Genomic DNA, 26,773 nt, shown 5'->3' with positions numbered 1-26,773 from the left:
CAGGAACAATTTGAAAGTTTTTTTCATCCAAACTTTTTCAAAATTGTCAAAAATATCCCTGAAAGACCTCGAGTGGGCCTCTGATCCACAGCTGACATTTTGGATGTCTCAAGTGACGTCCTTCTGGTGCATGAATCACTCACACCTGGTGGATTACCCGTGCACTGCATGTCTCTGATTGTATACATCAGGTTTTTTTAGGATGAAATATATCACACTGATGATGTAGAGGTCTCAAAAACAGATGTTTCAAATATGATATGCTTGGCGTCAAAGGGTTAAGGTAAAATATACAGCTACAAAAGATCCTAAATTAAGAGCTGTTCGGGAGTCGAAAGAGCCGGCTCTTCTTTGGGAGCCGAGTCAAAAGAGCCGGCTCTTCTTTGGGAGCCGAGTCAAAAGAGCCGGCTCTCTGAAAAGAGCTGAACTTCCCATCACTACTGAGCACAAAAAATGGCATCATTGCTTGAGTTTAAGTTTGAGTTTTTGGGTTTTCAATGTTTTTGGTCTAGTTTAAGAATGATACATAACTACAAAACGACAGTATCTCTCAGTTCCTTGTATTTGAATTGTATCAGCCAAGTAAACACGTTTGTACAGCTGAAAATATTGTGGCTGCCGCCGTTAAAAGAGAGAACTATAATGTGCACCGTCCTCATTGAATGAGAGAGAGAGAGAGAGAGAGAGAGAGAGAGAGAGAGAGAGAGAGAGAGAGAGAGAGAGAGAGAGAGAGAGCAAGCGCATCCCTCTTCTTAATATACTCTGTGTATCTGTATGTGGGTGAGCAACAGCAGGGGGGTTTAGCTTGTTCATATTCCAGTCATGTCAGTGTCACCTTGCAGCAGACTATCTTTACAGAAATGAACTGTGCTCTCTCTCTCTCTCTCTCTCTCTCTCTCCCCCCCCTTGATCTCTCTCCATACCTCTGCCTGGCCTTCATTTTCTCTAAATGTTTATTGTGATAATTGCCCGTTTTCAGCCCACAGCCGAAGCGAGACAGTTTCTATTTTTGCTCTCTATTGTACTAACTGTATGTATGTGTGTGTATGTGTGTGTGTGGTTATGTATTTATGTGTGTTTTGTGCAGATTTGGCTCTCCCTGGTGAAAAAAAAAGGTGATAAAAAAGTAATCTGGTCACACACACTTAAAGAGCCTTCAGTGTATGCTCACACACACTTTCTCGCAAATGAATGTGTTCAGAAAAGCAGATGGTATGAGCTGGGACTAAAATAGACAGAGAAAAGGGTAAAAAAGGGACAGAAGAGGGGGGAGGATATTTTGTATTTCAGAGCATAACTGTGGTATCGCTGTGTTCACAAGCCGAGGTAATGTAGTAGTGTGGTGAACTTGTGAATGTGTGTTGTACTATGTAAGTAGAAACAATGTCTTCTGGCGCAGAAGGGAGATTTGTTAACGTGATTGGAAAACTCGATAATATAATGATATCTTTTTTATAGACGTGTATAACCCTCAAAGAAGGGCCGGATTTAATTTGAAAAATGGGGGACATAATAGTCTCCCAAAGTCGAGGAGTTCCAATAATTGCAGTGGGTTTTCAACTTGTTATGAATGCTAATGTGGATTCCCTGGGTGAAAGATAAAAACATCACTCAGAAACTGCTGCTAGATTACCTAGAAGAGCTGCTAAAGAAATTGGAATAATGGATGTCTGGGGAACTCTAAATCCTATGCAGAGTGACTAAGCTTTTTATTCTAAGACTCATGACAAAGATTCTGGATTTTTATTATTATTATTTTCAAAAATAACTCATGTAATAGGTGCAAACAATCCCCAGCTGACCATTCTCATATGTTCTGGTTATGTCCCAGGCTTGCCACATTCTGGTCCAAACTACTTCAAACGCTTAGCACAGCATATAATACAAATTTCCCTCCTGATCCTCTGTTGGCTTGGTTGGCGCCCCCCTGCAGCCTGTTACGTCTAAAGTCATGCAGACTGTTCTTGCCTTTGCCACCCTCGCCCTTGGCCAGACGACTTATACTCCTCAAATGGAAACACCCTCAACCTCCGTCTCATAACAGATGGGTGAAAGAGTAGTTACTGTCTATTAGACTTGAAAAGCTCAGGTTTTCCCTCAATGGTTCCTCAAACTCATTCAAAAAGACTTGGAGCCCTCTCTTAAATCATATTGAATCTTTGACTTTCCTGCCTGATTGTGATGACCTAGCGCCCCCCCCCCCCCCCCCCCCCCGCTTTCTTTTTTCATTTCATTTATTTAATTTCTTTCTTCAAGGTTTTTATATTATTATTTATCTATTTTTACATTTGGGTCTGAATTCCTTATTTTCCTTATTTGTGTAATTGTTGTATGTATTCTGTATTGTCTACATATTATTTTTTGAAGTACAAGTGGGATCGGTTTGTGGGAGTGAAAAAAGAGGGAAAAAATAGGAAGAATGGAAGTCCTCTGTACCACATTTAACTGTTCCTTTGCTACCTGTGAAACTGCTTCCAATAAACAAAGTTATCAAAAATAAATAAATAATAATAAAATCTTTAGAGTACATGATTGCAACATGCAGCCGATTACTTTGTCAGATCGGTCAATTAATCAATCAATCTTTATTTAAATAGCACCAAATTACAACAAATGTTATCTCAAGAAGCTTTTACAAACATACAGATCTAGACCATACTCTATGTTAAATTATTAAAAAAGACCAAACATCAAGACAGGATAAGATCCAGTCCCATCTAACAGACAGGCTGATCTCATCATAATCCACCATGAGCATTGCACCTTGCAGTATTTACCAAGTTACAGCAGCAAGGACAAACTTCCTTTTAACAGGCAGAAACCTCGAGCTGAACCAGACAAATGATAGACGGCCATCTGCCTTGACCAGGAAAAAGGGAAAGAGGGGATGAAGAGAAAGAGCATGCCTTAATATTATTATGAATAGATATAGGAAGGGAAAATAGCAAATACTAATCGAGGATTACCTGGTTAATAATGCTCCAATCCAGTGATTACCTGAGAAGGGTTACAAGCAGTTGTCCGAGGGGAAATCCTTGAAGTACAGAGTTCCTTGAAAGTTTCTGCAAAATGGTTCCAGATGAATTGCCTAGAGTTAATGAAAATTTTCCCTGGAATTTCCAGAAAGTTCCTGAGAACTGTGAAAAAGCTTCAGGGAAAATTCTTCCGAGTTCCTCAAAGTCTACCTGAAAGTTTTTGAAAAGTTTGTAAAAGTTCCTGTAGAGTTTCAGTAGTCTTTGGGATGAGCTCAGACACCATTTTTATGTTTGAAGCTGCACACTGCAATATAATCTGGAGAGATCTGTTGATGGGCGATGGCTGGAGAGCAAATTCCAATACCCAATACAAATCAACCTGGACAGGTTAGTGTAAAGGTGCCCTGAGCGGCCCTTACGTCTGGTGGTAATAGTTACCAACTATCTGCTCAATCACTTAATATGCACCCGTCAGTGTATTTTATTGTTCACAGGTCAGGCAGGGACTTCATCACAGTATCACTTTCTCAGATAATACTCTGTGTGAACAGTAGATTCTCACATTATGAGAGAAGCTGTGAAAGTAAAGAGCTGGCAGGGATTCACACCGGTAACACCCTGACAACCCTGTTACACACCACTTGTAAAAACATGATCTTAGTTGTAAGAAAGCTGAAGACAACTTGTAAAACAGTCTCTTCACTGTCATATATATACTCTGTGTGTGTGTGTGTGTGTATGTCTGTATTCACATTACGGCCAAAATTTGAGTCTCAGTTCTGCTTGTGCACCAGGTATGATGAGGCTGACTTCTGCTTTGCACCTGCGAAATGTCAGCAGAGGGAAAGAGGAAGCCCATTATTGTTGGTCAAATGTCTCATTATGTCTGACGTTGATGAAATTGGTTGTTGTTGTGCTGCTTGGCTTTGCTGCATCGATTCTGTCAAATTGCTTGTTTTCTTTCATATTTTTTTGTACTTTTAGATGTGAAAATCTATCACTTGAGCATTATTCACATTTTGCCTACCTGCTGCTCATGAGGGATCATGACATGACCTGGAGATGACACCATGCACAAGGATCACTAACTCACCTCCTTTAAGAAATGAAGACTCCTGTCAAGGGATCTTTATACAACTCTGTCCTTGATTTCAATTTCATAAAAAGCTAATAACCCACAGTGGAAACTCTTGACAAGTCTTTCATTAATTTAGTAATGTTTTGTTGTCAGAGGCCTTTAAAGGACCTGCACAGCCTACTCATAAGTGTGCATGTCCAGTAGCTTACTTTTAAAGTATGTTTCATGGCACTTTACATTACATATGTTGGAGTAAGAAAAGGGGAAAGCAAGTAAGGATACAAGCTTTTCATCAACTTCTAGCTGATTGGCTGATGTCTACCATCTAACATGCAGCAGAGGAGAAGAACATGGACGCTCATGCTGAAAGCACAATAAGGAATTAAAGGTGAAAATAGATTCACAGGTTTGTCCATCCTAGGTCAATAGCTTATCAGCGAAACACCACTTTCCAACCATTATGAGGTAGACAGTGAGTCACATACTGATTTTCATCAGTGTGAGCCATCATGAAAGCTGGACAATATTTGGTAAACTCTTTGCACAACAGGACATGCCTTGATGTAGGACTGTCTACTGTACAAAGTGCAATACCAAAAAAGAGAGTCAACAAAATGTCAAATAACTTCAACCTGGATAGGGGTTGTGTCAAAAAATATCCCTTCACACATTATTGGTCTCCTGTTAACTCAAACAGTAATGCTTTTACATAATTTTGTGGTCATAACTTTCTTTCAACACTGCCTTACTCTCACCCCCAGCTTAAAAGTAAGTTATTAGTACTCAGTACCTCAAGTACATTTTAAATAAAGAACTGAGTACTCTTACTTGAGTAGGTTTCCAGACTGATATTTTAACTTCTACTTATGTAACATTTTAGTAGCTACTTTTTCCACCCCTGCTAAAAAAACCTTGAGGGAGATATTTTTGTACAACAGTTACTGTTAGCTGTAACAGAAGAATTACAGCTAACATTGTGTGTGTGTGTGTGTGTGTGTGTGTGTGTGTGTGTGTGTGTGTGTGTGTGTGTGTGTGTGTGTGTGTGTGTGTGTGTGTATGTGTGTGTGTGTGTGTGTGTGTGTGTGTGTGTGTGTGTGAGTGAGTGTGTCCAAAAAGGTATTTTACATTGAAATATTTGATGTTAATAAAACAAATGCTGACATTTTTCTTACTTTGTACTAACTTTTCCCTCTCTTTCAGCACTGGTAAATAACCTGAAATAAGCTCTTCTTTGAGTTGTTTTAGTGGTTGCCATATCATATCAGCATATTTGCTGTGTGTTCTTTTCATTCATTCATTCTAAATAATGTATTGGATTCAAATACCTTATAAAATATTTCAGGTTTCATCAGGTGATTTCTGATGCTGGTAACATTTAAATCAATCAGCGTAATCCACTTTGACTCCAACATGTTCTTCTACTGATGCTATAGGTTAATTCTAACCTGCTGACTTCCTGCAGATAGTTCACACTGAATGCGTAAACATGGCTCAAGGTTTGAGTTTTCCTTATCAGTTAGAAACGGCTGTGGAGGTTTTCCAGGTAAAGGTAGGTATACATCAATCAAGGGGACACAGTGGACTTTCAAACGTGGTCCTGAGAGGAGATATAATCAGGCTAATTAAATAAGAGGAGCAGTGTGGGCGCACTAAATGGGGGGTGAGCCTTTATCTGTTTGTAAAGCTTGATTCTCAATGAACAAAAAGAAAAATCATTTACTCTAAAATGAATTATGCATCATTTGGTATCAATGCAAAGACTGGAAAACCTGTTATAAAACAGAAATGTCACAATGTTTTTTTAATGGTGTTTTTGGATGTATTAAGAATCATTATTTAATTTAACAATCGTGATTGGCTGCAGCCACACCCCCTCCCTGTGTGTATTAATGATAAGACAAATTGGAAAATTCAACAACAAATCTGAAAAACACAACATTAGTCTTTAGTTGGCAACATGAATCATCGCTGATTGGATAAACACACTATCATTATCAGAGAACATTTTGAAGCATACACATGAGGTGATACTGGATGTACTGTACATCCTAATATTTTTTAACCTGTTTACTTTTTTCTGTTTGCATGGAGCCAAAGGTGTTCGAAGAATTTCCTTCTGTATAGAATGTTTGTCCAATCAGCAACAGTCCTTGTTACCACAGAAACTTACCTTAACCGTTAAAACTTCATGTCGTTTTGTGTTGTGATTTGTCGTGTTTTGTCCTTTAGGGCCACTGTAGATCACTTTACAAAATGGAAAATATTCAGAATGTGCACTCTGATGTTGGCCTTATGGTGCTGTTTATTGTGTTAAATTAAAACTTTAACTCTTCAACCACTCAGATTTTAAGTACTTCTTTTATATACTGTCCACTTAATTCACGGCTAAGTTTACTCATAGTCAGGGGTGGACAAAGTACACGTCTTCATTACTTAAGTCAAAGTATAGATCCTCCAGGTCAAATATTACTCCGATGCAAGTGAAAGTTGTTCAGTCAAATTATTACTTGAGTTAAAGTACTGAAGTGCTTGCTTTTAAAAATACCCAAGTATTCAAAGTATTCATTTTACTCCTATGCAGTCAAGACTACATAGGAGTAAATTCTGTTACATTCTGTTTATTTAGAAACCATTACTTGAAATCTCTAAAAACGATACCATGGAATAAAAACAGAAACTAAGTTACTCCAAGAACAGACAACTTAGTTTGAAATGTCCATCTGTAATGAAACAAATGTTATGTAGCTTAACACACTTTCTCATGTTGGACAGTGAATGTTTGTACGTTTGGGCAGAGTGGGAAACAGGGAGAAAATTTCAAACGATACGTATCATTCTTCATTTCAAAAACCTCTAACACGGACTGAAGATATGCACATGGGTGCTCAGGTGGAGAATTATAGCCATCTTTACCACCTCTAAATGAACTGCCTGATCTGAGTGAAATTTGCTCTGTGTTTGCTCCACGTTCAACCGTGGAGACACACGATATACAGGTACGACTAAACCACTGAGACAAACAGAACTACACAAACACATTTTACTGTCTTAGGAGCCATCCATCCATCCATCCATTTTCTTCCGCTTATCCGGGGTCAGGTCGCGGGGGTAGCAGTCCAAGCAAATTGACCCAGACATCCCTCTCCCCGGCAGCCAGACCCGAAAGGCCTCCTTCTTCAGTCTGACAGCTGAAGGTCTCCGCCAGACGTTCCCAGTTCACCCGCACTATTCGTTTGGGTTTACCAGGTCTGTCAGGCAGCCTCCGCCGCCCTCTGATCCAACTCACCACCAGGTGGTGATCAGTTGACAGCTCTGCACCTCTCTTCACCCGAGTGTCCAAAACATGCGGCCATAGATCCGGTGATACGACTACAAAGTCAATCATCGATCTTTGGCCTCTGGTGGTCTGGTACCAGGTACACTTGTGAACCACCCTATGCTCGAACATGGTATTCGTTATGGACAGTCCATGCCTAGCACAGAAGTCCAACAACAGAACACCACTCGGGTTCAGATCGGGCAGGCCGTTCCTCCCAACCACCCCTCTCCAGGTGTCTCCGTCATCGCCCACGTGGGCGTTGAAGTCCCCCAGGAGAACAATGGAGTCCCCATCCAGGATCCCTTCCAGAACCCCATCAAGAGACTCCAAGAAGGCTGGGTACTCCGAACTGCCATTCGGTGCATATGCACAAACAACAGTCAGAGCCTTCCTCCCCGCAACCTTAAGTCGCAGGGAGGCGACCCTCTCGCCCCCCGGGGAAAACTCCAATATCGAGGCGCTCAGCCGGGGGCTTGTGAGTATCCCCACACCCGGCCGGCGCCTCTCCCCCTGAACAACTCCGGAATAGGAGAGAGTCCAGCCCCTCTCCAGGAGTTTGGTTCCAGAACCAGAGCAGTGCAAGGAGGTAAGCCCAACTATATCTAGCTGGTATCGCTCCACCTCCCGCACTAACTCCGGCTCCTTCCCCGCCAGCGAGGTAACGTTCCACGTCCCAACAGCCAGTCTATGCCACCGGAGATCAGCACGCCCAGGCCTCCTACCCGGACCGCCACCCGGCCTCCTACGCACCCAACCCCCATGCCTACCCCTGCGAGTGGTGGGCCCACAGGGTGGCGGCTCCATGTTATTTTTTCGGGCTGAGCCCGACCAGGCTTCATGGGCGAGAGCCCGGCCACCAGATGCTCGCCATCCAGCTCCCCCCCCCCAGGTCTGGCTCCAGGGGGGTGCCCCGGTCCCCCTCTTCCGGGCGAGGTAGCTCTCATCCCCAATTGCCATTTCATGGGTTCACTTATTGAAAACCGAAAAGTTAATGTGAATATTATTTCATTTTAAAAGTACAATTTTTCATCATTTCACTGGTGTTAGTCGTATGGTATTCTCGCCAGACGCTGGCTAAAGAGTGTCTTGAAGTTATTTGCTAACAGCATTAAGTGCCAAACAAGAGGAGAATAATGTCAACTGCATTAAAAAGCAAAATAAGAAGAAAAACATTAGCGTCAGTCGCTGGGAATATGTGTGTACTGTGTAGTGCTGTGAGATTCAGAAACTGAGAAAATTGCAGAGACTGACCATGGCTGTAAAATATAAACATACACGTCATGCTGCTGTGTCACAGAAACACGGGCATAAAGGTTGAGACAGTTAGTCGCTGTTGTCTCAATTTGACGTTTCAAACCTGCTGTCGGAGAGCTCAATTACGAATCATTTTGTAATAGTTAAGAATAAATGCCAGTGATTATCAAATAGTATTTAGGCTTGAAATGCCAATCCCTAGTGGCTATCCATTAATGATTTGTGTCTTTACATAAACGGGTAAGATAGAGCACACATTCATTGACTACTGTGGACAAACATGAACACCCAGACTGAAATCAAGACAAGAAAAAGGATATTGGTTTTGTATCTCATATCCTGTTTTATTGTTCAAACATGGCAGAACAGTATATACAACACAGTACAAACAACACACACGCAGTCAGGCATACACACAGACAAATGGAAAGACAAATTTGGACGGATGCACTCACACAGACACACAAACAGCTCCCAGACACCATGATTGGTAGAGACAAGAAATTCTCTGGGGAACCACTGATCAAACATCAAACTGTCTCTCTCTCTCTCTTACACGCAGGCACACACAAACACACACGCTCAGAGACAAATGAACAGACCCATCATACAGGCCAACAGGACAACTTGTGTATTAAAGGGGGTTTAAGGAGATTAAGGATCCGGTGACAATAAAAGATCAAAACAAAAACGTTCAAAGTCCACCGTAAGACAGAATTCACCTACGTTACTGACGTTTCAATGAGCCTGCAGTGACAGGACTTAAGTGGATTTCACAGGAATGAGGGCACGTTTCCCAGCTCACACCTGTTCGCAGTAGAAGAAGCAGACCTCATGTTGTGACAGAAATAACACAAAATTGTGTTTTAAGGTGGACGATTTAGACATTGAACTCAAGAATCCAGCTTTTTAGCTACAGGTTGACAGTTTTTAGAGACTTTGGCAAATCTCAGTAAAATGAGCCAGCGTCAAGTACAAACCTTTGCATTGTCACCAAAAGTACACAGACAACAAAACAAAACATCAATTGGTATCAGTGACATAAGGCCACTTTGAAGAGAGGTTGTTTGATTTAACAGCATGTATTCATCTTCATCTGCTCTTCAAAAAGGAAAACCAAAGACAGTTCAAAAATCGTTCATCAAAATGTTGTGCTTTTCCCACCTTTAAAAGCAAGCCGAGAGCTCTTTGTCTTCTTTTCAAAATCAAAGTTATTTCTCTTATTTAACAAAAGCATTATAAACGATAGCTAAAGAGGATAAAATATATTGTCAGGGCTTAAACCGATCTCCTTCAGAAAACAGTTGCTGCTAATTGAAAAACTCAAGTTTTAAAGAAGGCTTCCTATATGTCATATAAATTCCAGGGTGTGTATCCGCAGTGGATTCAGGAGCTGTGGGGTCAAATGCAGAGCAGGGAAAGCCAATTTCTTTTTCAAGGTTACACAAAGAATATTAAATAAATGAGTGGAAGACAACTAAAGAGCTGGAGGACTTTGTGCTAACAGCAGGGATCGTTTGAGCCAACCCTTTATGACTTCAACATCTGAATGACTGCTCTTACATGCACAATACTACAAAATAAAAGCCCCTCAGATTAGCTCTAATGCTTCCAATATATCACTGAGCCTCTAACAAATCGGGCGGGCTGCAGTCCAGACCCAGCGAGTTATGAATGGATTTAAAAGAAAAACAGAGTAAATCATGTTCACACTGTGCTGCTGCTGCTGCTGCTGCTTCAAACTCATCTCACAGAAGAAAACGGATCATAAATCATGAAAATAAAACAACACAATATAAAATAATATATTATGAGGCAGTAAGCTGAGTAGTATTTGAACGCCTGTGTCTAAGAGTAGTAGCCTATCACTCAGGTTGTTCAAGGAGGTTTTGGCATTAATGGATTAAAATGCGTTCTTGGCAGCGTTTAGTGTATTGTGGCAGAGTTACAGAGTGGTTTAATCTTCAATTCACTTGGCTTCTTTTGTGCTGTTAGTGTCAACTCATTAATGTGGTAACAGCATTTTGCTGCCATAGTGTTTTATGGATCAAACGGAAGGGTTTAGATTAGTTTCAAAATGTGAAAGGAAAGCTTTCTGAATGACCTTAACTTAATGATTGTCTCAGCGCTTCCCCTGCTGGACACACTTCAGTCATACAGCTGTAATATACATAATACTTCAAGTAGAGCTGGGGTCACTGTTATAGAATGAAGACATAATTTAAGTTTATTATTCAGGCTGACATCTTATGTAAAAAGTGAAATTAAATGCTGGAACTTTAAGTTAAATTTCAGGAAAGAAATCTTTAAAGTGCTTAGAAGCCAGACTTGGAAAAGGGAAACTAAATTTGCTGACCTCCTGTGTTTCCAACCATATTTTGAAGAATCCAGTCATTTCAATTCATACTCTGTGAATCAAGCATGTCTCTAACATATCCTCCTCCACAAGATGAAAACATGCATAACTCTTAATGAAGACAGCACACATTTTTCTGAAGAAATGGTAAACCATTAAAAAAAAAAAGATTTCTCTTATTCTAAAGGGGCAGTTAGTGGGTGACAGGTCAAAGGGAACCCTAGGTGTGCTTGTGTGTCTCTGCAGGAGTGCTCATCATGTATTTGGACCCACAGCTGAGTAAAAAATGGAGGGATGAAATCCTTGTCATCAGATGTAGGACAATGGAGTCAGTGAGTTAGCTAGCATGCTTAGCTAGCTGGCCTGTTGGGTCAGTCACATAGCACTGAACCTGAGCTACATTTCCCTAGCGCTGTCTTAGGCTAGTTCAGTTGGGCAGGCAGCTAGCATGACGAGCTCACTAGGTTGGCTGGTCACCAAACTGGGCTGACATGTTGTGCTGGTTCAGGCTTTGAGTGCTCAGGGCTTACTGACCCTTCTCCCGGTCTGCCAGGCCTGGCTGATGTTTTCTGGGCAGTTGCTTTTTAAAGTCTCTGTTCCTCAGTCCGATGATGTCACTTCCTGTTGTCCGTGGTGGAGTTTGCGGTAGTGTCCGTCTTTGTGTCAGTTTCCTCGGTGTTTCCAGAGGGCTGAACTGCCGTGGCATTTGGCCCGCCCCCATTTTGGAGAGCTTCCTGTTTGTACTGTTGTAAGGCGCGATTGACAGCATCCTCGACCAATCGCCTGCTGACCCTCAGAAGCTCTGCCTCATCAGGTTCAGACCGGCGACGCCCACCTGGGTGAAATAGGAACAACAAAAAGAACACATATTAATATGTTTATTTACATTATCAAACATAAAAAAACACATACTTGATCCCTTATACTACAACTGAATTATTGAGAGGACCACTGAAATTATAGGATTACCACAGAGACAACTTTACGTAGTGATAAAGTTTCTTTTAGACCCCTGTGATGCAGAGGCTAAAAACAAAACTATGAAAGTTAATCAGGCAATTAAGTTTGAAAACAGCTACCAATCTACACCTCTGGCAAAATGGAGCTACACTGGCATTCATTTCTAAGTGTTGTTTTTATCCACCTGAGAAGTGCAAGTCAAACTTTCACTCTGTTTTAGCTCTGTTTTTGGTCTCCACCAACTCCAGAGGCACCTATTTAGCTTTTAAGCTGCTAAATGCTCCTACATTCAATGAAAGTAGCTTGTGGTTGCTAACTTTGTCAGTCTTCAATTGAATCCTAGACAGGTTTAGTAGGTAGGGATGGGCATTTCAAGCCAAAACACTCTTCGATAGTCGCCACATCTATTCAGCGATTATTCGAAATCCCCACTAATGCCCCCTTTCCACTACACAGTTCCAGCCCTACTCGACTCGACTTGACTCCACTCGACTCGACTCTACTCGGTTTGGGAACCTTTTCCACCAGCCCGAGTACCGACTCATTGTGGGTGGGGTCGTCATAACACAGCTGTGCGAAACTGCGTTCATGCCAATTTGAACGCGACACAAACACAACAATCACAAACTACGGAGGACATGGAGGCAACGGTGTACTTGCTGCTTGGTCTGTAGCTTTTTTGTCGCAGGCCGAGCGAGAAAGGAAAGCAAAAGAAGAGCGAAAGAGTACTGATGTCGTTTAAAAAATGGTAGGTTTGAGTCTTGTGTTGGGCGTCAAGCTCATGACTCTTCGGTGACGACATTCTCTGACCAATTAGTGGCCGGGAGTCCGTCAATGTCACCTTTTAGTATCGGCTCAGCCTGCTTGGAACCAGAGCAGAGCAGGTACGAAAAAACTGGTATCTGACACAAGGTACCGCGACCGTGGAAACGCAACACAAACTGAGTAGAGTCTAGTCAAGTCGAGTAGAGTAAGGCTAAGATGGGCCAGTGGAAAAGGGCCATAAGGGGCTGACTACAGTTGAGGGGAACTTCAGAATGGGAGGGTGAGATTTCACACCTTAACAACCATACTGCACATTGATGTTTTTATACATTGTTAATGCAGCATTGATGATTGGTGCAGCCTTAAGCTTTGAGAAGATGTATTCATTTTGTTACGTGTCATATCATTGAAAATATCTACATTAGTATCTACATTAGGCCTGAACGATACGAACAAATTATGAGGTGTGGTAACACTGTTTAATGTTGGGATGTCACTATGAAGTGTCATACATAAACAACAACTAATGAATACTTATTGGCTGTAAATGACACGTCTATCTGCTGTTAAGCTTTCCACAATAAATGTGTTTGCGACGTAACCTGTCTGTATCCAAAAATAAATCCCAAAGCATTTCTTCACCACTAAATAAGCACCAATTCATCTGATGGTAGCTAACAGATAGCTTAGCTTCATCTAACTGCATCTTGGTTTGAAAGCAAGGCCTTTAAGCCCGGGCCTCCATCCCGAGGGTTAAAGTGAGAAAGCAGTCATTGTTTACATAAAATATCTTTGCAATTAATTCAGACTTTCACAATGTGTTTTTTTTTAAAGGTATGTATCCCAATGGTGAGATTGTGATAAATCATGCAACTTGAATCTACATATTTGAAGCCCCTTGTTTTGGCCTACGCCAAATTATGTGACAGGAGTGACAATGTATGACATTATATAATCCTATATATATTTAACTTCAACTAAAATACACATTTGATTGATTATAACTCAGCCTGCTGCACTGTTTGGGTGTCTTTTCATCTGATACAATAGTTGATTAGATAATCTCATTTCAGTTGGGAACAGAATAGAAAATAACTATTAATCTGACATAATTAAATGAGAATTCATTCACTCCTCAGAGAAGTCTAACAACAAAAGATTGGATGTGCAGACAATAGCCAAGATGTGACAGAGCTAATAATAGCAGATGAAGTCAACAATTATTTCTCAGCTCTTATTACTGACATGGATTTTGAATTCTATCTGCCTCCTGGAGTGAATGAAAGGAGAACTCATTTAAGAGAGAATCCCTTCACTACACTGTTGGCTCTGCTTTTGCTACAGACAACATGGCAGTAAAAAAAAGAGAGGAGGACACAAGAGGATGCAGACAGACAGACAGACGGCCATAAAGCCAGCTATTACAAAAAAGGTAAGATGTGCAGAGACAGTCAATACTTCATCTGGGGAGACAGTTAGGCGGACAGGCTGAGAGATGGACAGTCTGCCATGAGCCGTTCAGAGAGACATAGAGAGAGAGTTCAATAGAGATTCACTCAACCATACAGTCTGACTGACAATCACACGCACACGCACACGCGCACGCACACGCACACGCACACACACACACACACACACACACACACACACGCACACACACACAAAGATTACTGCCCTGGTTGAAAAACATTTGATTACCAAGGCCAGGAGTGAAATCCCCAGGCTAATGTTCTCCATCACAAAATCCCAGAAGGCCCATCGGTTTGTTTATATTTTACAGCAGGGATGCTCTATTATTTATTGTAGAGGGAGAGAAAGCTCAGTAGGAGTGAGGCTGTGAATAGGGACGGTAAAGGTTTGTTGAGGGCAAAATTGCATCTATATAGTGTAGTGTATGATTTCCTTTTTCTATTTGACAGTAGATTTCTTACTAAAACCAAGTCATTATACATTTCCCTATTACTTTTGGAGAGAGTGAGAGGAAATCGGGCCCTCAAACATGCCAAAGTGTGCTTTGGCAGGACATTTAACCCCAAACTGCCCCCGTTGGCTGTGCCCGAGGTATGTGAATGGAAATAGTTAACACTGATTGACTCAGCATAGCAGCCTCTGCCATCAGTATATGACTGTGGTGACATGTAGTGTAAAAGCACTTTGAGTGGTCAGAAGACTAGAGAAAGCTCTATACAAACACAGTCCATTTACAATTCAGAAGGCTGAAAGGCACACAGTGTGCCTTGGAACTTTCTGAAGGACAACTTCCCCTTCAGGAGGAGTAAGAAGTCATGATCAAGAATATACAAGGTAAGCATCACGAGTTTTATACTGTTCTACATTTCTACTGGTAGGTGTCAATGACCAGAGGACTATGCAACAAACTATTTTGATGTGGCTGTAAAATAGAACTAGGCATGAGTGGTTAGTCGACTGAACCAGTCAGTGCCAGAATTACTCGTCCGTTGAAGTAATTATGAATGTAAAGAATGTAAAGTGTCACGAAAGGCCATATTTCAGAGGCAATCTACTATTCTAAATGTTATTTATTATTTTATTTGAATGTTCTCGTACCTTTAGATGAATCCTCTAGTCTGGATTTCAATTTCTGTTTAATTGCCACGGAAATGAGTCATCCGAAATATCCCTAAGTAGAACTACTCGGCAACCTCCGCTCTAAAAATATGAGTCCAATGTGGAAGTGCTAAAAACTGCAGTTCATCGAGGATCTGCTTGAGGCTGGCTTCGTAAGTACCAGAAAACCACATACACACCAATTCTAAAAAGCTGATCTTTACAGCAGAAATAAACATGTTTACAGCCTGGTACAAAAGACGAGTGTAGTCTGGATAGCTCATTTCTCAATCAGCACACACTGTACAGGGGGTGAGATTTTTTTTCTAAAGAGGCAATTTTGAAGATATTGAGATTATGAGTCTTCCAATGAGAGGCACAGCTGACTTGATTGACAGGCAGGAACACTGTAGCCATTGGCTAGGAGGCTCAAAGCCCGCCTCTTAATGTCACAATCGCTCGAAAGCAGCAATATGGCTGCCAACGACAATTGGCCTCAAAACAGCGCTTCAGAAACAGATGGGTGACGTCACGGATACTACGTCCATATTTTATACAGTCTATGGGTTAAACACAGGAAGCGATGTTCCCTTTATGCTCTGTTTTCAAGTGGTGAAGTGGTAAGAACACAGCAACATGAAGACAAACTCTAAAGCACTAAAGAGAAAGCTGTATACAAACTGAAATGAATCCTGTAACAACTCTCAGATTTCAACAAACATGGTACCACCTGCAGTTTTCAAGAAATTCCACTTCAAAGGTTATAAATAGATTCAGACTTCTCTTGATAGTATTACATGTGCAACTGGATTTAACATCACCAAGGTAGACTCCAACCAGACATAGATTTAACGAGATGTAATATCTCTGCAGGTATCTCCGCTCATGATAACTTCCTGCTACAGTGTTGCTTTCTATGATTGATGTTTGGTAATGCTTTACTGTGCTACCCCCCGTCTCTTATCCTCTCTGTGTTGATGTGTGAAGATCTTCTCCTATACAGGCCACTGCAGGAATAAGCTGTATTACTTCACCATCAGAGCACAGCTTGCACTGTTGACACACGCATGATGGATTCATGGATTTGTGTTATTTATGCCAAAGATTCAGCCTGCTGCTAACAGCATGACAAACAGACAGCAGAATCGTCAGACCAGCCAGCATATGTACACTCTTCAGTTGGCCAATTATTTTACCATGTGCTCACATCAGCTTCACTTTAGCTGCTTTAAGATAAACATGTTTTTTGTTGTGGGCCATCATGGTGTACAGAGTTCTGCTTTCTGAGAAGCTATGCTGCAGATGGACTCATGATATTTGATTACCTGCAGCCTGACCATTGTCCCATGAGGTATTTTTACCCTCAGGCTTGCAGCTTGATATGTTCCACATCTACCTTTTTTATGACACTGTTATGTGAAACTCCAGGAATGTCAGCCGTTTCGGCATCAGCTGATTCAACCAAAACTAGTGCCTCCGGCTGTATCAGGTCATTTCAGAATTACTTAAACAATGATCTTTGCTTTTCTTCCTTGTTTTAATAAGTGTTCAGGTTATCTGTGGTAGATATTCTAATGGAAGTATTAGGAGGGTTGTGGAAACAATCACTGCCTTCAGAACTTCTTAGCTCCTACTAACTCTTGTAGCTGTTGCCATACACTTTAAGGTAGATGAAAGAGGCTGGGGTACGGAAGGAACATTTGAAAATTGTAAACACAAGAATTTGGTCATGTTGTATATAATGGATTTACACAAAATGTCAAAATGTACCATAATGTCAAGCATTTAAAAAAATAAACAATCATGTTTTTCTAAAGGAAGCTCTGAGTACCTTTACATGGTCATATCGGGGTAACTTCAGTGAAACACCCTCCTAGAAAGGAACTTTTTCCAATCCAGCGAATTCCCATATCACTCACACCCTAATTTTAACTTTGCACACGTTTCTGGTCTGTCTCCGATCTGTCACAGCACTGGATCTGATAGGTTTCTATTCAAGTCAATGTGTTAACTTCCACTGGATCCACTCTGTTGCGTTCTGGCTGTGTCTCTGATCAGGCACGCCCGAGCCCTCCGGATCAGATACGACTTATATTTATGCCGGATGCTGGAGCACGACACATAAATCTCAACAGAGAAGATCGAGCGGGACAGGAAGTCAGACAACCAAAAAAAAATGTATTTAAACATCCAGTTGATTTTCAGAATAAAACACTGTGTTATTGCCAAATTGTATTTCACTTAACTACAACAACAAACCGTCATGATGAGCAGGGCCAGGCATGGAGTCAACAGGTCAGAGGTTTACAGAGGCCGGCTAAGGAAACATGGATGAGGAGAGGAGTCTGAGAATCGTTGATTCAGTAATTACCGCGGAAAAACCTTGGTCACATGACTCCAGCTGTCCGGCGGTCCTATTCAGTGCTGCGACCAGTGAGTATTGACGGATGAGAGAGCACGGAGTTGAACTGCGGTGGATCGGAGACAGACCAGACACGGATCTGGTTGAAGTCTGTCGTACAGTATCTTGTTGCAATGTGGTTTCCCAAAAGAGGAGGTGTAAGCTCTGTAACGGCTGCTAACGTCATCAACTCTGTTTGTATGATCTCAAGTTTATTTACACACCTCTTGTCATGTGGTGGAGTAAGTTAATGCAGAATAAACAGGAATGTCTTACATCCTAGTATGCAAATAGTAAAACATGTGCAAAGCAAATATCCCCAAGTAGCATGTTTGCATTGAAAGCACTTTTGTCTGCAGACACAAGCTTCTGGATAGAGTTTCTTATAGAGAAGACATTAATGTAATACTGTATTGATCTCTGAAAGAAAACCCTTGCATGTTTCCAACTCTACAGAGATCAGAGGGGGGGGGTTTCAACGCCCCTTGATTTTGATCATATATCAAAGATGTTTTAACTTGCAGGCCATTTGACTTCTCCCTCCTCTTTATTTGATCAAATACCTGAGGAAACTAGCTCTAAACCTGAGTCTCAGACTTCCCCGTTAAAGGAAACTGCAGTGGGAAGGTGGGGTTGGGTGGGGGTCATCGCTAACAGAAAGCCATTTAACCCAGCCAGCGGGGTTAATGGACAGTCTCCATAATCACTTCCTGTCCTGCTTCTGCTCAGATCATTTAGTTTAACTGAATTTAAACTGATGAGCGACATCACAATCCATACCAGCTGAGAGGAAATGGTGGAAGAAGCTTCATTGAGCCTTCATGTCTTTGTTAGTCAGGATATTATGTTTTTGACCAGTGGACTTTATAACCTGTACAATGAGCTTCAACTTTAGGGATCAAAATATGTAAAGGATTCTATAATGTTACTGTGATTACACATGCATCATGCGAAGCGTGGGCAACAACAGAGAAATGTTGAGAACTGAAGACGAGGCATGAAGTAAACACTTGGCGTAGCACAGTATGGGATACAGCCAAGTGTTTAAGAGTTGATGAATGGGAGAACAATGTCAGACTCGAGCACTCAAAGAAAAAAACTCAATCATGTCAGTCAAAACGGAGTGTGAACTGAATGATTTATCATGTAATTAGTCATGTTATAAGTGGGTTATTGTGCAGTATAGGGAGTAGGGGTGGGCTGTATACCGGTGTCTGCCACGGCACGTCCACAAGTGTTGTGTTTTTTGGCAAACACACGATATGACTTTAGTCAACACACAACCAAGAGTTACTTTACTTCCCCAAACACAGATGCAGCCATAGTGGGCTATATTGGAGTGATTTGTGACCAACAACATGGATGGAGTCCTGTTCTTTCGCTTGTTCTGCTCTGAAGTGTCGGAGCAGAGCCACGCTCTCTAACCAAAGGGCAACGCCTTCTCAAAGCGAGTGTCAGTGCTCATAATGGAAGAGAATCGTACACTTGCATAATGATCAGGTACAAATGAGTTCTCTCCTCTCCAAAGTTTGGTGTTGGTTAGCAACAGTATTGCAGGGATTTGCATCTCAGTTACAACAGCTCCTCATGCTTAAAGGTGTTTAAACTGATGACTAGTGGTCTAAAGTCCAAGATCAGTAAAAGAAGCGGGTGTGGTTCGTAATCAAAGTAGCAGCTGTAATGCATGACAGATTTCTGACAAATTCTTCACAAGCTCCTAAATTGTGACGTTGTTGAATTAACTTTACTCTGAAACAGCCATGTCAGGAAGTAGCAGTAGTAAATTATTCTAAATGAATCAGTAGATGTTTAAAAATACAAACAAGAAGGCAGGAGAAAAACAAAAACTGAGGTCACAGATTCTATTAGAAGCTACAACATACTGAACTCACAGTGACCTATATGAATGTCTTTCTCTGGTCTTATTCACAGACATGAGTTTAGTATGGCATCACAAACTTGTCTCAGGGGGAGAGAGGGTTGTAACGAGTCCATATGCATTCACATATGCATTTTTTAATTTTCAATATTTCAATACAGTAATATCACCCACCCCTAATAGAGAGTAGGTTGCGTTAAATACTCGATTCTGATTGGTCAAAACCCTCCAACAACAGGGTTTCATTCTCATCAATTAAGTTTATACTACCATTATTGTCATATCGCCCACCCCCAACAGAGAGCGGGTTGTTAAAGGGAAACAACCAAAGACAGCTCACTTTGTCAGGGTTTGATAACCCGTCTGCGTTAAATACTCAACTCTGATTGGTCAAAACCCTCCAACTACAGGGAAAAATTCTCAATATCACACACATCAAATTAATCTATGGATAGCTGTTGCTATGCTGCAAAACTGTCCATTAGCATCAAAATGGTAAACCATAATAAGCTATAATGTTGATTTCCGTAACAGGTTGGTCTTGAGATTGTGGAAATAATGACAGGGCACAGCTGTGAGGGCAGCCTGATGAGCAACTGGGTCCAAACAATCTCTGATAGGGACCTTTTCATTATCTCTCGCTTATCATAATGTCTTGATCCAAGAAGAGGTGTGGAATTCAGGTACAAAGTTTATACTGGTGAAGTTACACGAATGACAGAAACAACATGGATTTTCTGATCCTGGATAGCAAAAAGAAAACAAAAGCTTTGCTGATCCAGATTGTACCTTTTCAACAACTGGGCTCAGGTGATCTCTGAAATAAACAATTAAAAAATGTAATAATCAATTTGTGATCTTTGGAAATCTCTATAATCACGGGAGCAAAAAGGTTGCTGAAGGTAATCACATCACTCATGATTCTGAATGTGATGGTTCTTTGTTTTGATTCTGATGGATCACATCGCAGAGCGTGATTTCAGCCTGTAATCAGATGGAATTGAGGCTCATTAATGAACCTTTCTAACTCTGATTAGAGACATATGGTATGAGGAGAGACACATACTTGAACGTTTGGCATGGAGTGGCTTCTGAACGAAATCTGCAACGAAACACAAAATATTAAACATTAAAGCAACACACATTCAAGAAAAGAAAAACAGAGAGAGTTTGTGCTGTCATGAGGATTTCATACACTCGGAGAGGGGCAGCACAGTCACAACAGCCTCTTTGTCTGTAAACACAGGGGGGAGACTTCAGGTACTACAGCAGCAGAGAGTTTGAGAGGAGATTTGTTCCCGTGGGCTGCCTGAGACCAAAAAAACAGATCCAAGAATAATCTGAAGAAGAATGTTGAAACACATTTCCAAAGCTAAAGAGGCAAAGTCTCTGCAGAGTAAAAAGGGGGCCATGTGTGCGCTTTTTTGGGCTAGGTGCAACGTCAAACAAGTCAGTAGAATTTATTACACAAGTCTGTACATTGTAAAAGGAGATGAGATGAAATGCAAACAAGACAGAATGTCTGTTTGAGATGAGGCAGCGCTTTAAAGATTAACGCTAGGTCGGTTTTACGATGGGAAGATTGATAACATGTGACATCTACCTCTCCTGTGTTGTCTCCCCTCTCACTCCTTGCTGTCGTCATGAGTATGAATATGATTGCTGGGTTGTGAATTTGACCTGACATAAACACACCTCAAGCTTGTCAAAGGTCTGCTCTGTGTCTGTGTACTTTTTTTTTTTAAAGAGGAATGTGAGTTGTTATCAGTAATTTGGTCGTGGCCTGACGAGATGAAGGCCTTTCTGATGGCAGTAAAGCTGCCCTTTGTACCTGTAACACACACACAGATAAGCTGCTCTCACCGTGGAAAGACCGAATCCACAGCAACGTGGCTGACAGACCGGAGGATAACTGTCTCACACACTCAAACACACAGGCTAAGCACTATCACACACACACACGCACACGCACACGTACACACACACGGAGAGCCACAATTCTTTAGAACTTATATATCCTCATTCTCTACCTCAAAGCTCTTCTCCACCTCTTTTTATGTCGTTACTTCTCCTATCCAATCTGTCTCTCTCTCGCGCGCTGCCTCTTTTTGCCAGCAGTGTTGTCATGGTGACGGGATGAGAACCAGACAGGCTCTTCAACTTTTAACAACACAGGAGATTGTACTGACTTCCATCAGTTTTCACTCTGTCTTGTCTCCAAGTATCCTCGTACCTTCTCACATCTGTTTGACTTTTTGTTCTCACTCAACCTTTTCATCTCTTTCTCTGCTCCTGACTTTCTCTCTTCTCTCTCTCTCTGTCTCTCTCTCGGGCTCTCTCTGTAGCTCATCTTTCCCGTATATATCGATTGGTGAGTCTCAAGATCTGTTTTTCAATATCACTTTTCATGTCTCTGATTCTGTAAGCCGTGACAGCATGTTAAAAATAAGAAGACAAAAGCAGCAGAAGAAGCTGCTGTTGTTGTTCGACTGAAAATGCGTTGAATTAAAGAAGCAGTTTGTGATTTCAGTGAATAACAAAAGAGGTTTAAAGCTGCATTCTTTTCTCTACCAGTAAACCCAGTGTCTGCCTCTCACCGTGAGGTTAATTCAAATACAGCCAAACTAAACCTCTTAGCCCATATGCTGCAAAGCAAGCCAATTAGTAGATTCTTGTTAAACCTGTAGTGGTAATGAGATCAGGCCGTAGTATCTTCTTGTCTTCTGTCCAACAAGAAAACTCTGCCAGGTTGTGTTTATATTGCTAACTTATATATTTGTGTGTAGAGTGGTCCAGACAGAAATATATTCCCTAACTACTAGTATTATTCCCTGAATGCACGAGTAGTTTGGTGTATAAAACAACCAGAAACCTGCAGTGTCTTCACGAAGATAAAGAAAAGAAAAAAGCAGGATGATAAACATATATTTCACTGATTGAATAATTATCACAATAATGGGTCTCTCTTAACAGGCTTGTAACGTTGATGTTAAACTAAGATGTTATACTATCCTGGGTAGATGTCCTGGTATTTGAGTATTAGAAACATTTTATGAAAATAAAAATAATCCAACAGTTCATGTGACTGTTATCTCATCGTAAAAACATACTCTAAAAAAATGTTGCAATGCGGTTGTGCTGCACTGCAACTTCAAGCGGTTTGCTAACTGTCCAGGAAATAAAAAAGTAGCAGAAGGCAAAAGTGCTGCTGAAATGGGAGTGATCCATAAGTGGAGACAATGCAAAGACCTCTGCTCAGCAGCCGTTAAGAGTTGTTTGTGGAATAGGGGTGTAACGATTCATCCACTACATCGATGTATCGATTTGTATTCCTTAATCCAACTACATCGATCTGTGCTCGGCAAGTTGGCCTTCCAGACGACATATATCAATCCAACATCGTTTTAAAAGCTAATAAATCGATTGTATCGATACTAGGAAATAACGCATTGGATTTAAGCACGGCAGACTTTATGTGGATGTGTTTTTTTTGCACTTTTAATGATAAAGATGTTAAACGTTACTCAATTCAGGCTGTCTGTCTGTGATGTCATCGCCATGCGCCAGCAGACAACAAAACATAGCATGGCGGATGACCAAGCGGCAACCTCCGGTCTAAAAATATGAGTCAATGCGGAAGTGTTAAAAGCTGCAGTTCATCGAGGATCCGCTTGAGGCTGGCTCCGGAAGTACCGGAAGTCACATACACATGAATGGGGAAAAGACGATCTTTGCAGCATTAATAATAAACATGTTTACAGCCTGGTACAAAAGATGAGTGTAGTCTGAATAGCTAATTTCTCGATGTCCTCTCACTGTGAGGGGGGTGAATTTTTTTCTAATACGGAAATTTCGAAGATATTGAGATTACCAGTCTTCCAATGAGAGGCACAGCTGCCTGTGGGAACACTGCAGCTGTTGGCTAGGAGGCTCAAAGCCCGCCTCTTTACGTCACACTGGCTCGACAGAAGCAATATGGCTGCCGCAGCCGATTGGTCTCAAAACAGCTCTTCAGAAACAGATGGGTGACGTCACGGATACTACGTCCATATTTTTTACATTCTATGCGGATGACAGAGGAGAAGCTGGCGAGCAAGAAATGATCAAGCCACCATTGTGTGGAAACACTTTGGCTTTTGCAAAGACAGAGATGTTCTAAATAAGTCGCTTGCTGTTTGTAAGATACAGTTGTGATTTCTTTGGCCATTTTTCAGAGCATATGAATGATAAGAGAAAAACTTTTTTTTAAATTTTTTTATCAAACAACTGTGTTTACTCTTTTTATATCATAAAGACAACAGAAAATACCCAAGAAACCATAAATTCTGCCAGGGTATGTAAACTTATGAGCACAACTGTATGTAAAGGTCAAGTAAAGTACCACGGCAACACAACAAATCTATCCAACCACCTACTAAGGCGCCATGGGATTTCACACAACGCCGGCCGGCCAAAAACATCGCAGCAACAACAGGAATCTAGGACTGTCCAGTATGAAGGTATTTATTTCAGTCACACTGGTTGAATTTTTGGCTAAAAGATACGGAATCGATTTCAGATCGTATCATTCTAAATGAACCAATATTGTCCTTTAATCTTATCGGCAACCACGAATCGTGAAATGAATCGAATCGTTGTTAAAAAGAATCGTTACACCCCTAGTGTGGAAGTTCTATGACCAAAATAAATGAAAACTGAGATTGAGTGGAAACATTGCTCGGTAAAAACAGCATTTCTAGATCTTATTCTTATCTATAACATCTAACGCATTCTCTAAAACAGCAATGTGGGGAATATTTAACAAATAGTTCCCAGTGACTATCAAAAAGTTTTTTGAAAATGCGTGTCCTACATTGGAATCAGTAAAAGTAACAAAATTAGCATTTCGATTGTAAACATGCTACCTTTGTAGATTTTGAGGTAGCATGAATTGAAGAATTTGGTATTGGCAAAATTTTTAATAGTTGTTGTCTACTGTCATTTATTGCAACCTTATTTACAATATAATCAAACAAATGGAAGGCCCTTTTCCCAGAGTTAACTTTGTCCAATCTACAGAACCAAGAGCATGTCAAAGTTCTTTCCCTTAGCATTAAATTCAGAGCATAGCAGGCAAGTGTGAAGTGTTTCTTCATAATCATACGTGCTCTTTTGAGTGCATCAGTACATTGATATTTTCAATATAATGTAGTGCATTAAAAGTATAACGGTCAAAACATCGTCCCCTTAATGGTTGCCATTATTGTGGAACGGGATCACATGAGTGGAAAAGATCGAGGTGCAATTTCCTTCTCACATGAAACAGCATTTTCAGAATCAATCACTTTGACAAAACTTAACTGAAGTCGAGTGACCAACAAGCCGATATAGATATTTAGATACATTACATGGTACATTATGTCAGTTTACAAGCAGAAGTTTTCAAAGATATGCATAGAATGAGTCTAGCTGATATCTTAAAGTGTTGACGTTCATTAGTGTCATTAATCATAAAGTTGGATCGTTTATGGATCACTTGGTCAAACGTTAGCAGCACTGTGGGTTTGGTGGAGTTAGAGTGCCGCTGTCGGTAATGAACTTAAATTAGCTAGCTTGGCTGCAGACTTGTTTTCTCCTCCCAACTCTGTCCCCCTTTCACACCCTCGCTTACTCTTTGTTTGTCTCCAATGTACAGAGGCTTCTTAGTCACTCAGATGAGCAAAAGTTTAAAAGGTTGTTGCTGCTGTGTTTGGGGTTATAAATGCAACGTCAGTGAGCTATGGGTCTGTCCAATGTCAAGTAACAACCACAGTGTCTACAACTGTGAGCTCTGTTTACATTTCATTCCCAGTGTAATCTCTGCTCTGCTGTACTTGGCTTTGCTCTCACCTCTCGGGCATTGCTCTGCTGTGAATTATTTTCTGCTGTGTAACAACCTTTTAACTCTATTACTTCAAACTTTCTCTGAAGCATATTTATCTTGTTCGGCAGAATCTGCTTCCTCAAAATAACTAACAGAGTCCACGTCCTGGTTGGATCAGAACTGACATTCTGCTGAGGCCTGCCAAATCTTCTAACTCACCGCTTTTGATACTTCACACGATGGAGGGAGCACTTTATAAAGTCTAGTTTCGGCTGAGGGTGGTTTCTCTGGTAAGGAGACAAATCAATGTACAGGAGAGAAATGAGTGAGGGGAGGCTACACGAACATTATTTCTCAGTGTGAAAATGGCTTAATGGAGTTTTGAATTAGAAAATTGGGTAGGAACATGATAAAAATAACTAAAAGGGTGCATTTAAGGACAGATAGGCAGGGTAAAGGAAGAAGACAAATGAGGGCGGGCAGAACACATGTAAAAGACATGCAAGGGGGTTATTTAGAGGCTGCAGAGTGCTCATGGAGAAGCGGTTTCCTGAGGAAATACCACAGACTCTCCCTGACACGATACTGACTACAGCCCTGTTAAACACATCTACAGTCACTGCAGCTCTGTATCCTTGATTGCTCACATTCAAGTTAGCGACCTGCTGAGAAAATCTGATTATGCATTTAATAGATTCAAATTACATTACCAAAGAAAGCAGCCTCCTGTAGATCAGGACGACAGATGTGTACATGACGGAGCAGGAGAATGGATGATTTTTCTACCACCCTCCCAGAATGCGGCCTAATTTGCCTGCATTTTTCAAATTCTGCTACAGAGGAAAATAATTACATTTCTGACAATCTCTCCCTTGTGCCTGAACAATGGCATGCAGGGTTTCGCTGCCCAGAAGTGTGTGAGTCTGTTCCCCTCCACCAGAGCACTAATTGACAATTTTCTCGGCTGATAAATTCCTACATTGAGGAGGTGAACACCATCAAAGCCTTCTTTTCACACTCAAGCCTTCAAAGTAATATGGTGTGGATGATGTGGACTTAAAAAGATATTGAAGCTGTGAAATAGCATTACATCTTGCTCATATAGTACACATTACTGGCAGAAAAGCTACTAAACTAGCTAAGTAATCATTTAAATGGCTGTTAGTTTTACCTGATAATATGATCAGGTGTCTGAATATTCAAGGACCAAATCACAGCAGCAATCCACATGTGAAAAAAGAGACACTAAAGGTATTAGTGGCGGTGGAAGATCAAACAGCTGAGACTAATGTTAGTTTCTTGTAAGAATCGGATTGAACTGCGGTATTGGACTTATAAAAATTGACCTGATGGTGACATAGTAAAAGGTGGTTAAA

At 41.0% G+C, this 26,773-nt stretch overlaps 1 protein-coding gene across 6 annotated transcripts in view; it reads right to left on the bottom strand.

Moving 5' to 3' along the window:
• Positions 1–8,945: 8,945 nt before the first annotated feature.
• LOC117824472 (A-kinase anchor protein 7-like) overlaps positions 8,946–26,773 on the bottom strand; it is a 60,423-nt gene continuing 42,595 nt past the window's right edge. For 4 of the 6 annotated variants that reach the window (XM_034699958.1, XM_034699959.1, XM_034699960.1 and 1 more), the window contains exons 10-11: positions 20,622–20,657; positions 8,946–11,817 (exon numbers count right to left, since the gene is read on the bottom strand). In XM_034699958.1, the coding sequence (XP_034555849.1) occupies positions 11,597–11,817; positions 20,622–20,657 (257 nt within the window). In that variant the 3' untranslated portion in view covers positions 8,946–11,596. The remainder of the gene's footprint in view (positions 11,818–20,621; positions 20,658–26,773) is intronic. The other 2 variants (XM_034699963.1, XM_034699961.1) reach the window with 1 other exon arrangement.

The sequence above is a fragment of the Notolabrus celidotus genome, chromosome 13, assembly GCF_009762535.1.
Source record: "Notolabrus celidotus isolate fNotCel1 chromosome 13, fNotCel1.pri, whole genome shotgun sequence".
NCBI lineage: Eukaryota > Metazoa > Chordata > Actinopteri > Labriformes > Labridae > Notolabrus > Notolabrus celidotus.
The sequence above is the reverse complement of the archived record's forward strand: the minus strand, read 5'-3'. Positions and strand labels throughout refer to the sequence as shown.